Below are 15000 nucleotides of genomic sequence, written 5' to 3'. Positions count from 1 at the left end.
GTGGAGGTAGAGAATTACAAGGACAGAAACAGAGAAGGAAGGTAGGGGAGGTGAAAAGAGGAAAGTAGGGAAGGAAGGAAGAAGGAAGGACGGAAGGAAGGAGGAAGACAGGAAGAAATAGAGGAAGGGAAGGGAAGGGAAGGGAAAGGAAGGAAGGATGGATGGAAAGAAGGGAAGGGAAGGGAAGGGAAGGGAAGGGAGGGAGGGAGGGAGGGAGGGAAGGAAGGAAGGAAGGATGGAAGGAAGGAAGGAAGGATGGATGGAAGGAAGGAAGGAAGGAAGGTAGGTAGGTAGGCAGGTAAGTAGGTAGGTAGGCAGGTAAGTAGGTATTTAGGTAGGCAGGTAAGTAGGTAGGTAGGTAGGCAGGTAAGTAGGTAGGTAGGTAGGCAGGTAAGTAGGTAGGTAGGTAGGCAGGTAGGTAGGTAGGTAGGTAGGCAGGTAGGTAGGCAGGTAAGTAGGTAGGTAGGCAGGTAAGTAGGTAGGTAGGTAGGCAGGTAAGTAGGTAGGTAGGTAGGTAGGTAAGTAGGTAGGTAGGTAGGTAGGCAGGTAAGTAGGTAGGTAGGTAGGTAGGTAAGTTGGTACGTAGGTAGGCAAGTATGTAGGTAGGTAGGTAGGTAAGTAGAGGTGGATCAGGTAAACTTCCTCAGATCGGATTGTTGAGAAGGGGAGTAATAATAATAATAATAATAATAATAATAATAATAATAACGTAATAATAATAATAATAATAATAATAATAATAATAACGTAATAATAATAATAATAATAATAATTAATAATAATAATAATAATAATAATAATAATAATAACAATAATAATAATAACAATAATAACAACAACAGCAATAATAATAATAAAAACAACAACAACAATAATAATGATGATGATGATGATAATAATAATAATAATAATAATAATAATAATAATAACAATAATAATAGTAATAGTAATAATAATAATAATAATAATAAAACAAAAAACACCATTATCACCATGGAAAGTCCCTCTCAAAAATCTGACAAAATTTTGAAATGACGTCACGAAAAAAAAATCGCTTACCAGTAGGTGTTACGCTCACCCCTTCACACCGAGGATGCATTTTCCAGTTCATATATATTTTTCAGCATTTTCGATTGTTTTTTGAGTTTGGGGGGATTTTTCAAACAGGGGGGGATGGGGGGAGAGGGGACGAAATTTTGCCTTACTTAACCCCTTCACTACGAGGGTTAAATCGCCTAAAAAAATGACATACGGAAATACTGACTTAACGGAGGAGAAGGAGGATGAGGAGGAGGAGGGGGGGAGGGTGTTCTAATAGGCCATACTCCTGGATACGCCCCTGGGTAGTGAGAGAGAGAGAGAGAGAGAGAGAGAGAGAGAGAGAGAGAGAAGGAAGGAAGGAAGGGAGGGAGGAAGAAAAACAAAGAAGGAAAGCAAAGAGAGAGAGAGAGAGGTCATGACATAAGGACTATTTTAAGGTCAAAGGTCACTCAGCCTCGCCACTATCCCCTACTGACCTCACTATACCAGCACCATAGTAGTCACCATACTCACTATACTCCTTCACTAGTCACCATACTCACTGGTCACCATACTCACTATACTCCACTAGTCACCATACTCACTATACTCCTTCACTAGTCACCATACTCACTATACTCCTTCACTAGTCACCATACTCACTATACTCCTTCACTGGTCACCATACTCACTATACTCATTCACTAGTCACCAAACTCACTATATCCATTCACCAGTCACCATACTCACTATACTCCTTCACTGGTCACCATACTCACTATACTCATTCACCAGTCACCATACTCACTATACCCATTCACCAGTCACCATACTCACTATACCCATTCACTAGTCACCATACTCACTATACTCCTTCACTAGTCACCATACTCACTATACTCATTAGTCACCATACTCACTATACTCCTTCACTGGTCACCATACTCACTATACTCATTAGTCACCATACTCACTATACTCATTAGTCACCATACTCACTATACTCCTTCACTGGTCACCATACTCACTATACTCATTAGTCACCATACTCACTATACCCATTCACTAGTCACCATACTCACTATACTCATTCACTAGTCACCATACTCACTATACCCATTCACTAGTCACCATACTCACTATACCCATTCACTAGTCACCATATTCACTATACTCCTTCACTGGTCACCATACTCACTATACTCCTTCACTAGTCACCATACTCACTATACTCCTTCACTGGTCACCATACTCACTATACTCCTTCACTGGTCACCATATTCACTATACTCCTTCACTAGTCACCATACTCACTATACTCATTCACTGGTCACCATACTCACTATACTCCTTCATTGGTCACCATACTCACTATACCCATTCACTAGTCACCATACTCACTATACTCCTTCACTGGTCACCATATTCACTATACTCCTTCACTGGTCATCATAATCACTATACTCCTTCACTGGTCATCATATTCACTATACTCATTAGTCACCATACTCACTATACTCATTAGTCACCATACTCACTATACCCATTCACTAGTCACCATACTCACTAAACGCATTCACTAGTCATCATACTCACTATACTCATTCACTGGTCACCATACTCACAATACTCATTCACTAGTCACCATACTCACTGATCACCATACTCACTATACTCATTCACTAGTCACCATACTGCCACAATATACTACCCTTACATTATTCACTATATTTCCACTACACATACACCGTACACCGTAGTCACCATACTCTCACAACACCATACTCAAGGCTACAGGAGTTAATGATTCTCTCTCTCTCTCTCTCACCAGCAGCGTAGAGGCCCAGGGCTAGACAAATTACCGTACTACAAATAGTCACTGTGGGAAGTGCATATGGGAACTTTTTTTATGCTGAGATGGAAGAAACAAAGGCTAAAAATTCGCACGGTCACCCTCTCCAAGAAAAACAGAAAATAATGGAAGTCAAATTCAAAATACATTCATTTTCGAAATGCCTGGACACACTGGTTTTACGCCATTCAATGTGATTTCGTATTTTTAAATCTTCTATCTATCTATCTATTGTCAGACGCCTTAATCCCTTATAAGGGATGGCCACAAACAAATCGCCTCCACGTAATCCCTGTCCCCCCGCCATTTCACTGCCTCTTCATAAACTTAATATGCACGTTAAGATTCAATTTTCAAACTGGTGATAAAAGATAACCGTCACTGACACTTTATTACGCGTCTCCCGAAAGTTCAACAAAAAATTCTATATATATAAATATAAATATATATATATATATATATATATATATATATATATATATATATATATATATAATGTTTTTCCTTTAATCTGAGCTAAAATTGGCATCTCTCCATATTGCTAAGTTGCAACTGTGGATTATTATTAAAATCTGACGCTAATCACGAAGAAGTGACATGGGAAGGATGTAGAGCCGTAGTACTGTCCTTTTTCACCATTAAAGTAGGTGAAATAAGCTGCAAAAGGACGAATATGTGGGTCAGGTTAAGGATATTGACACCATACCTCCACACCATACACATGTCACTATACGACCGTACACTGTAATCCTCTGTCAACCCTCTTCTGATCGATGTAGTTTAATATCCAAGCTCTCTCTCTCTCTCTCTCTCTCTCTCTCTCTCTCTCTCTCTCTCTCTCTCTCTCTCTCTCTCTCTCTCTCAACAACCACTATAATACAACAATCTCCACTTCAATTCCGTCTTCTTTCACTACCTACGGGCAATTCTATTTTTATTATTATTATTATTATTTTTGAAAGCACTAGTAACGAAGAGGTTAAGGAAATCTATATATATATTTTTTCCTGCCACCACAAACCCTCCTAAGCTGAATAAAATCGTCTGAATACGCACGAATATAAGAGAAAATAAATCGCTGCGGAAAATACGTACCACATTACAGAACAAAATACAGGAAGCGATATCGTTGGACGTGAAGAAAGTCTTGGGATTTCACTCGCCATATTTCACTTACTTGTTCATATTTCTCTCTCTCTCTCTCTCACATACACACACACACACACACACACACCAATACAACGCTCCCCACTCCCCATGTATACCCAAACCTACAGTCCTCCCCAGCTACTCCCCAAACACATCAAATCCAGCCCCTCTCCCCAGACACCCCCTAAGCCTCTCCCCAAGCACATTCCTACGTCCTCCTTAGCCCCGGATCGACCGCAATTAAGGCCTTAGGTATGATTTATAAGCCTTAGTCTTTTCGTTCATTAGGCTATTAGTTACTGAAGCTCCTGGCCTTTGGTTCCTTCTTCCTTGCATTTAAAAAAAGGGGGAATGGGAGTAGATAGACAGATAGATAGAGAGAGAGACATTGACTGATAGATAGATAGATAGATAGAGAGAGAGAGAGAGAGAGAGAGATGGAGATATGAGTATGTGTCTATGAGTGAATGAGCAGGGGAGGCTGAGTCTGGCGAGTGATGGATGAATTGAATGAATGAATGAATGAATAACAGAAGAATGGAATGAATGAATGAATGACAGATGAATGGAATGAATGAATAACAGATGAATGGAATGAATGAATAACAGATGAATGGAATGAATGAATGATGGATGAATGGAATGAATGAATGAATGAATAACAGATGAATGGAATGAATGAATGAATAACAGATGAATGGAATGAATGAATGAATAACAGATGAATGAATGGAATGAATGAATGATGAATGGAATGAATGAATGAATGAGGAATGGAATGAATGAATGAATAATGAATGGAATGAATGAATGAATGATGGATGAATGGAATGAATGAATGAATAACAGATGAATGGAATGAACGAATGAATGAAAGAAGGATGAATGGATTGAATGAATGAATGAAATGAATGATGGATGGATGAATGGAATGAATGAATGAATAACGGATGAATGGAATGATTGAATAATGGATGAATGGAATGAATGAACGAATGATGGATGAATGGAATGAATGAATGAGTAACAGATGAATGAATGAATGAATGAATAACAGATGAATGGATGAATGAATGAATGAGTAATAGATGAATGGATGAATGAATGAATAACAGATGAATGGAATGAATGAATGATGGATGAATGGAATGAATGCAACCGGGACAATTTCATCTTTCTTTCTCCTTGTGGTGTACGGTACTCTATCCACACACACACACACACACACACACACACACACACACACATCCAGTAAGGTTCTCTGTCCCTACTCAGTAACGACTCCTGCCACAACACACCCACCCTCCCTCACCCACACTCTCATCTTGTCTCTCCATCTCGTTCTTTCTCTCCTCCTCCTCGCACCCACCCAACCCCCACACTCTCCTAATCTCTCTCTCTCTCTCCTTTCCACTCCTCCTTTGTTTTTCTTCCTCCCTCCCTCCCTTCCTTCCTTCCTTCCTTCCTTCCTTCCTCCCTCCCTTCCTTCCTTCCTTCCTCCCTCCCTCCCTTCCTTCCTCCCTCCCTCCCTTCCTTCCTCCCTCCCTCCCTTCCTTCCTTCCTTCCTCCCTCCCTCCCTCCCTTCCTTCCTTCCTCTCTCCCTTCCTTCCTTCCTTCCTTCCTCCCTCCCTTCCTCCCTTCCTTCCTTCCTCCCTCCCTTCCTCTTTTTCCTTTTTCCCTCCACCGTCATCTTTTCTCTCTCCATTTTCCACACTTCTCACCCATCTCTCTCTCTCTCTCTCTCTCTCTCTCTCTCTCTCTCTCCACACGCCCAGTCCACCTCACTTCTTCCACATCATTAACCTCTATTACACAATTCGCTTGTTCCTTCATCTATCCATCCATCCAATTTGCTACTTATCCTGCGTGTCATTTGAATATACGCATAATCTGCATCAGTAACACAAAACACGATATTAAGGCGCAATGAGGAGACTAGATCGCTTATAAAGAAGTGTTACGGTACATCCAAGCCACTTAGCGGTTTTTTTTTTTTTACAATAACAGGGGAAGGAAAAACACGAAAAAAAATAATAATAATAATCCATACACCAGAATGTGGAAACTAATTCGCTAATAAAGATACGTTACGGATTATCGAAACCATTTAAAAACAACCCGTACTGTGTGACGGTTGGCGTATACTCACAAGCGGTGGAAACTAAATCGCTATTGAAGGTAAGTTACGACATCCCTGAATCTTCTTACGTGTGAAGGTTAGCGTGTACTCAAAGTTGGCGTGTACTCAAAGTTGGCGTATACTCAAAGTTGGCGTATACTCAAAATTAGCGTATACTCAAAGTTGGCGTATACTCAAAGTTGGCGTATACTCAAAGTTGGCGTATACTCACAAGCGGTAAAATCCTGCAGCTGCTGGAACTCCCCCGGGGACAGCTTCTCCCAGTGTAGCGCCATCCTCGTCCCCACCACGACCTGCCCAAGAGAGACGGGGGTTATAAATCATCCATCTTTAAAATTCCCGGGTGTTTTCGCCATTTTGTAACGCACAGGAATTAAAAATGATCCTACTTTCAAATTTCCCGCGTGTTCTCGCCATTTTGTAAAGCACAGGAGTTAAAAATGATCCTACTTTTAAAATTCCCGCGTGTTTTCGTCATTTTGTAACGCACAGGAGTTAAAAAGTATTCTACTTACAAATTTCCCGCGTGTTTTCGTCATTTCGTAACGCACGAGAGTTAAAAATTATCCTACTTTCAAATTTCCCGCGTGTTTTCGTCATTTTGTAACGCACGGGAGTTAAAAACCGTCCTACTTTTCAATTTCCCGGGTTCTTTCTTCATTCCATAATCTATTTTCTCGACCTGGGCATGAAAAGAGAGCATAGGGGTTAAAAAACCGTTCAGTTTTTAAAATTGCCGGTTGTTTTCATCATTTCGTATCGCACAAGGGTTCAAAATCACCGAACTTTTAAATTTCCCGGGTGTTTTCATCATTTCGTGTCCCATTTTCTGTGTCTCAGTGCTATAAGGCTAAAAATCATCCTACTTTTAAAATTACCGGGTACTTTCTTCATTTCATACCCTATTTTCTTCACCTGGGCATGAGATGAGAGCATAGGGGTTTCAACATCGTCCAGTTTTTAAAATTACCGGTTGTTTTCGCCATTTCGTTGAGCAGAAGGGTTCAAAATCGTCAACCTTTTAATATTTACCAGGTGCTGTCGTCTTTTCGTGTCCCAATTTCTGTAGCTCACTGCTGGTATGAATGAATGAGGAAAATGAATGTGTAAATCAATGAAGGTGATGTTGGTATGAAGGAAGGAATGACCGAATGGATGAACGAATGAATGAATGAAAAAAATGAATGTATGAATGAATGAAGAAATGAATGAATGAATGAAGAAATGAATGTATGAATGAAGAAATGAATGAATGAATGAATGAATGAAGGTGGTGTTGGTATGAATGAATCAATGAAAGAATGAGTGAAAGTGATGTTGGTATGAATGAATCAATGAATGAATGAAGGTGGTGTTGGCATGAATGAATCAATGAAAGAATGAATGAAAGTGGTGTTGGTATGAATGAATGAATGAAAGAATGAAGGTGGTGTTGGTATGAATGAATCAATGAAAGAATGAATGAAAGTGGTGTTGGTATGAATGAATGAAAGAATGAATGAAAGTGGTGTTGGTATGAATGAATGAAAGAATGAAGGTGGTGTTAGTATGAATGAATGAATGAATGAATTGAATGAATGAAAGTGGTGTTGGTATGAATGAATGAATGAATGAAGGTGGTGTTAGTATGAATGAATGAATGAAAGAATGAATGAAAGTGGTGTTGGTATGAATGAATGAAGGTGGTGTTAGTATGAATGAATGAATGAATGAGGGTGGTGTTGGTATGAATGAATGAATGAATTAATGAAGGTGGTGTTGGTATGAATGAATGAATGAAGGTGGTGTTGGTATGAATTAATGAAGGTGGTGTTGGTATGAATGAATGAATGAAGGTGGTGTTGGTATAAATGAATGAATGAAGGTGGTGTTGGTATGAATTAATGAAGGTGGTGTTGGTATGAATGAATGAATGAATGAAGGTGGTGTTGGTATGAATGAATGAATGAATGAATGAAGGTGGTGTTGGTATGAATGAATGAATGAAGGTGGTGTTGGTATGAATGAATGAATGAGTGAATGAAGGTGGTGTTGGTATGAATGAATGAATGAATGAATGAAGGTGGTGTTAGTATGAATGAATGAATGAATGAGGGTGGTGTTGGTATGAATGAATGAATGAATTAATGAAGGTGGTGTTGGTATGAATGAATGAATGAAGGTGGTGTTGGTATGAATTAATGAAGGTGGTGTTGGTATGAATGAATGAATGAAGGTGGTGTTGGTATAAATGAATGAATGAAGGTGGTGTTGGTATGAATTAATGAAGGTGGTGTTGGTATGAATGAATGAATGAATGAAGGTGGTGTTGGTATGAATGAATGAATGAATGAATGAAGGTGGTGTTGGTATGAATGAATGAATGAAGGTGGTGTTGGTATGAATGAATGAATGAGTGAATGAAGGTGGTGTTGGTATGAATGAATGAATGAAGGTGGTGTTGGTATGAATGAATGAATGAAGGTGGTGTTGGTATGAATGAATGAATGAGTGAATGAAGGTGGTGTTAGTAAGAATGAATGAATGAAGGTGGTGTTGGTATGAAAGAATGAATGAATGAATGAAGGTGGTGTTAGTAAGAATGAATGAATGAATGAATGAATGAAGGTGGTGTTAGTAAGAATGAATGAATGAATGAATGAATGAAGGTGGTGTTAGTAAGAATGAATGAATGAATGAATGAAGGTGGTGTTAGTAAGAATGAATGAATGAATGAATGAAGGTGGTAGTGATATGAATGAATGAATAAATGAATGAAGAAAATGAATCAATGAATGACCGAATGGATGGATGGATGAATGAATGAATGAATGAATGAATGAATGAAGGTGTCGGTATGAATGAATGAATAAAAACAGTACACCAGGTTTCTTCCCAGACCGTAAAGAGAGAGAGAGAGAGAGAGAGAGAGAGAGAGATTCCTGTTAAACCTTTCTCCAGGGGGGGAGGGGCCTTTTTAAAACTTAGTAAATTGGAGATCATAGGCAGTGGGAAATACAGACAGGGGGAGACAGTTCCAGAGTTGACCTGTTACATAAATGAAGGACTGGGAGTAACGGTTAACTCTTGCATTAGAGAGTTGGACAGAAAAGGGATGAGAGTTTGCTGCCAGACGGGTGCTACGCGCCCGTTGTAGAGGTGGAGGAATGCAAGCAGACAATTCAGAGGAGCAGTGACCATTGAAGTAGCGATAGAAAAGAGATGAAGATGCAACAGTGCGGCGAAGAGACAGAGGTTGAAGGGAGTCAGTAAGAGGAGGAGAGTTAATGAGACGAAAAACCTTTGACTCCACCCTATTGAGAAGAGCTGTAAGTGGGGCGCCTCCCCACACATGAGAGTTGTACTCCACACAGGGGCGGATAAAATACCTGTATAGAATCAACAATTGTGCAGGGGTAAAGAAAGAGAGGAGTCGGCTTAGCACACCCAATCTCTTGGAAGCAGATTTTACAAGAGAGGTAATAAGGTTCTTTCTACGATAAATCCCGAGAAAGAGGTGACGTGGGTGTGCTAGAAAGCGTTAAGATAAATACTTTGAGATGGTCTGGCCTTGTGATGAGATGGAGAAAGAAAACGTGACTAGGAGAGTGTATCTGAGTGAGGAGGAGGAGGAGGAGGAGGGAGAAGAAGAAGAAGAAGAAGAAGAGGAGGAGGAGGGAGGAGGAGGGAGAAGAAGAAGAAGAAGAAGAAGAGGAGGAGGAGGAGGAGGAGGAGGAGGTGTGGGGAGGTATATAAGAGAGGGGGTGTGAGATGGAAAGAGGGAAATTCTGATTTAATTTGGGCCAAACTTGGTGGAAGTGTTGAGGGTCAGCCAAGGAGTAAATCTATTGTATTTGAGAACACTAGGTCAAAGTCAAGGTCACGATGCAAGGTCAACTTAAACACCTATCCGAAACTGGAAGGGTTCAGGGTCACCCAAAGATGAGCGGATTCGATTTTGAGAACAGCCAGTCCGGGGTCAAGATTACTGTGTCGGGTCAAAGTTCAACCTGTGTGAGTGTGTGTGTGTGTGTGTGTGTGTGTGTGTGTGTGTGTGTGTGTGTGTGTGTGTGTGTGTGTGTGTGTGTGTGTGTGTGTGTGTGCTATAATCCTGTCACCTTAAACTGGCCTAGATTTTCGTCCTTTGGGAACTTATTTCACGTAGATCATCCATTCCACAACACTTCTTCGTGACTAGCATCATATTCCAGCATCAGTCAGTATTCAAGATGGAGAGATGGCAATTTTAGGCCAAGTTAGAATAAAAAGGGTATGTTGGCATCTCTCTCTCTCTCTCTCTCTCTCTCTCTCTATCTATCTATCTATCTATCCTCGTTTGATCTCCCGTGACCTAACATTTCAAAGCAAGTCATATACATTTTTTTAAACAGAACAGAGGAAAGAAAAAACAAATGAATAAAAAAAAAATAAATTGTCCAGTGCGCCTAAAATATGATGTAACTTCCTGAATTCTCTCTCTCTCTCTCTCTCTCACCAGATCACCAGGAGAGAGTATTATCCATCACAGGAATTATATCACGTCATGAACGGTTTAACGGATGATGATATTTAACCATTCAAATTGTCAGTCTCTCTTTTATCTCTCCTCTCTCTAATCTCTCTCTTTACCTACTATCTCTCACTCACTCACTCACTCTATCTATCTAAGCTCTCTATCTATCTATCATCACGAGGTACCAACACGAAAACAGACTAACTACGGTAAACCAACGCTGACTTCAGGAGGCGTAGTGCGTTCAGAGGGTGGTAACGTTGGAATTACTAGTTACCCGTTACTGGTTACTAGTTACTCTTCCCCTGCAGAAACCAGTGTGGATCTAGTGTGAGCGAAAATAGGTGAAGTGTGAGCATTGTAGTGTGAGGCGGGGCTTTGTTTGTGTCCCTCTCACACTGTCACTCTGGACGGTCATACTGAATCTCTCTCTCTCTCTCTCTCAGAATGTGTATGGCTGAGTGTGTGGATGAGAGGATGAGTGAGTGGGTGAGGGTGATACTGGTGAGTGGGGTGGAGTGGGTGAGGAGAATAAGGTGGGGTGAAGGGGAGAGTCAGGGTGATAGAGTGAGTGGGGTGCAGTGGGTGAGGGGAATGAGGTGGGGTGATGGGGAGAGTCAGGATGAGGTAGTGAGTGGGCTGGAGTGGGTAGAGTGGCTCACTATCTCTACAGACTTGCTTAACACTGGTCGATCACCCACTCACTTCACCTCTCTCTCTCTCTCTCTCTCCTCTCCTACTCCTTCCCTCTCCCTCTTCCCTTCCCTTTCACCTCCTCTCCTCTCCCAATTCCTTCCTCTTCCCTCTTCTCTTCTCTCCCCACTTCTCCTTTCTTCTTCCTCCCCTCCTCTTCACAGAAGCACTTCTTCTCTCTCTCTCTCTCTCTCCTCCTCTCTTCTTCACCTTCCCTCTTCGTATTTCTTGCCTCCCTCTTCCTTTTTCCCTTTTCCTCTCCCCTCCCTTCTTCAGCTCTCTCTCTCTCTCTATTTATCTATCTACCTACAGTATCCATTTTTCATCTATTTCAGTGTCAACATTACACCATCGTTTTTTCAAGTCAAATCTCTCTCTCTCTCTCTCTCTCTCCATTTATCTATCTACAGTGTCTTTTTATCTATCTATTTCAGTGTCAACATTACACCATTGGTTTTTCAAATCTCTCTCTCTCTCTCTCTATCTATCTACAGTATCTATTTTTATCTATCTATTTCAGTGACATTACACCATCGGTTTTTCAAGTCAAATTCTCTCTCTCTCTCTCCTATGGCTGGCTATCTATTGCCTCCCCCACCCCTCCCCTTCTGAAAAAAGTCGACGTTTGGCTAATTCTGCTCTTGTGCGTCTCTCTCTCTCTCTAAATGGTCTTGGCGTGAAATATCTCTAACATTCGCGCCCTAAAAGTCGTATCAGAGAGGCTGTGTGAGTGCTGACAGTTTCCCGCGCGTCAGCAAATCAGTAACTTGCTGTCAACTTCATCTGGTACTGCCATCTTTCATGCATCAACGCGTCTGAACAATTCCACGCCTAAATGTGTTTGTGGCGTGAATAATTTGGCGTGGTTTAGCAATTCCACGCCTAAGAGTGCTTGTGGCGTGAATAATTTGGCGTGGTTTAGCAATTCCACGCCTAAGAGTGCTTGTGGCGTGAATAATTTGGCGTGGTTTAGCAATTCCACGCCTAAACGTGTTTGTGGCGTGGTTTATGTGGCGTGAATATTTTGGCGTGGTTTTGGCGGCTGATAGTTTCCCGCCATCGCCAACACAGCAATAACTCTCCCTCGTCAGATCCCCACCAGCTGATACGCCAGGCCTCCTCTGACGTACACTGCTGACGTCATGAAGGATGTGGGGCGTGAGGGGGCGTGGCCAGGGGGTGTGGAGGCGCGTGATTGGCCGAGAGGAGATGACGTCACGACCCATCCCGCGTCCCCTATTGGCTGATTATGCAAAATTTGAATTGATCTTGGCCAATAGGAGGGCGTGATGGCTGGGAGGGGCGTGACGTCACAGTTGTTTTGGTGACGCGTGATCAATGACATGGCTGAGTCTTTACCTAATATTGAGCTGGAGGGGTGCACACACACACACACACACACACACTTATACATCAGTCATACACATACACACCCATAAGTCGTACACACACACACACACACACACACAAAACACATCAGTCATACACACACAAACACACACAATCAGTCATACACACACACACACATCACTGGTACACACACACACACGCTTTCCATGAGCCCACATCGCCATACATACGGTACACAACACATACACAGACACACAACGCACACAGACGTACACACACCACTATGGATGTATACACACCAAACGTACATACAACACTAACACACACACAAACACCTCACGCACACATCAATATACACACAAACACCTCACGCACACAGCAATATACACACAAACACCTCACGCACACAGCAATATACACACAAACACCTCACCCACACAGCAATATACACACAAACACCTCACCCACACAGCAATATACACACAAACACTTCACGTACACAGCACCATACACACACCAGCCCGGCACACACCTGCTACATGTAAACATTTAGGTTACACATGTACACCCACACATACACCATACACATACACACAGAGCAGAAAACTTACATACACACACACAACAGAAAACTTACACACACATACACACAACAGAAAACGTACACACATACACACAGCAGAAAACTTACACACACATACACACAACAGAAAACGTACACACACATACACACACAGCAGAAAACTTACACACACATACACGGCAGAAAACTTACACACACAACAGAAAACGTACACACATACACACACAGCAGAAAACTTACATTGACACACACGGCAGAAAACTTACACACACATACACACACGGCAGAAAACTTACACACACATACACACACGGCAGAAAACTTACACACACATACACACACAGCAGAAAACTTACACACACATACACACACGGCAGAAAACTTACACACACAGCAGAAAACTTACACACACATACACACACGGCAGAAAACTTACACACACATACACACAAGGCAGAAAACTTACACACACATACACGGCAGAAAACGTACACATACATACACACACGGCAGAAAACTTACACACACATACACGGCAGAAAACGTACACACACATACACACATGGCAGAAAACTTACACACACATACACACACAGCAGAAAACTTACACATACACACACGGCAGAAAACTTACACACACACATACACACACGACAGAAAACTTACACACACAGTATAAAACGTACACACATACACACACGGCAGAAAACTTACACACACAGCAGAAAACGTACACACACACACACGGCAGAAAACTTACATGCAGTACACATTTTTACAATCGGTAACCACACCCAGTAAATCTCTCTCTCTCTCTCTCTCTCTCTCTCTCTCTCTCTCTCCTTCTCTCTCTCTCTCTCTCTCTGGTCTGTGAGTGGTGGGAGTGTTTCGGGAGAGGCACGAGTGAGGTAAGGCAGGGGTGGGGTGAGGCACGAGTGAGGTAAGGCAGGGGTGGAGTGAGGCACGAGTGAGGTAAGGCAGGGGTGGGGTGAGGCACGAGTGAGGTAAGGCAGGGGTGGGGTGAAGCACGAGTGAGGTAAGGCAGGGATGGGATGAGGCACGAGTGAGGTAAGTCAGGGGTGGGGTGAGGCACGAGAGAGGTAAGGCAGGGGTGGGGTGAGGCACGAGAGAGGTAAGGCAGGGGTGGGGTGAGGCACGAGTGAGGTAAGGCAGGGGTGGGGTGAGGCACGAGTGAGGTAAGGCAAAGGTGCGGTGAGGCAGGGGTGCGGTGCGCAGGGGTGCGATGAGGCAAGGTGAGGTGAGGCAGGGATGATGTGAGGCAGGGATGGGGTGAGGGAGGGGTGGGGGTGCGGCAGGGGTGCGATGAGACAAGGTGAGGTGAGGCAGGGGTGCGATGAGGCAAGGTGAGGTGAGGCAGGGGTGGGTGAGGGAGGGGTGGGGGTGCGGCAGGGGTGGGGTGAGGCAGGAGTGGGATGAGGCAGGGGTGGGGTGAGGCAGGAGTGGGGTGAGGCAGGGGTGGGGTAAGGCAGGGGTGAGGTGAGGCAGGGGTGGGGTAAGGCAGGGATGAGGTGAGGCACGAGAGAGGTAAGGCAGGGGTGGGGTGAGGCACGAGTGAGGTAAGGCAGGGGTGGGGTGAGGCACGAGTGAGGTAAGGCAGGGGTGCGGTGAGGCAGGGGTGCGGTGCGGCAGGGGTGCGATGAGGCAAGGTGAGGTGAGGCAGGGATGGAGTGAGGCAGGGATGGGGTGAGGGAGGGGTGGGG

General features: G+C 42.9%; 1 protein-coding gene across 1 annotated transcript in view; it reads right to left on the bottom strand.

Annotated features, from left to right (window-relative positions):
- Positions 1-6436, bottom strand: part of Dgk (diacyl glycerol kinase 1) — a 63505-nt gene extending 57069 nt beyond the window's left edge. Inside the window, exon 1 of the mRNA XM_080277434.1 lies at positions 6373-6436. Coding sequence (XP_080133560.1) covers positions 6373-6436 — 64 coding nt within the window. The remainder of the gene's footprint in view (positions 1-6372) is intronic.
- Between the last annotated feature and the right edge of the window lie 8564 nt (positions 6437-15000).

Source organism: Coenobita brevimanus, chromosome 69 (genome assembly GCF_032717465.1).
Source record: "Coenobita brevimanus isolate Jiangsu-jjx chromosome 69, ASM3271746v2, whole genome shotgun sequence".
NCBI lineage: Eukaryota > Metazoa > Arthropoda > Malacostraca > Decapoda > Coenobitidae > Coenobita > Coenobita brevimanus.
This window is presented reverse-complemented; position numbering and strand designations above follow the sequence as displayed.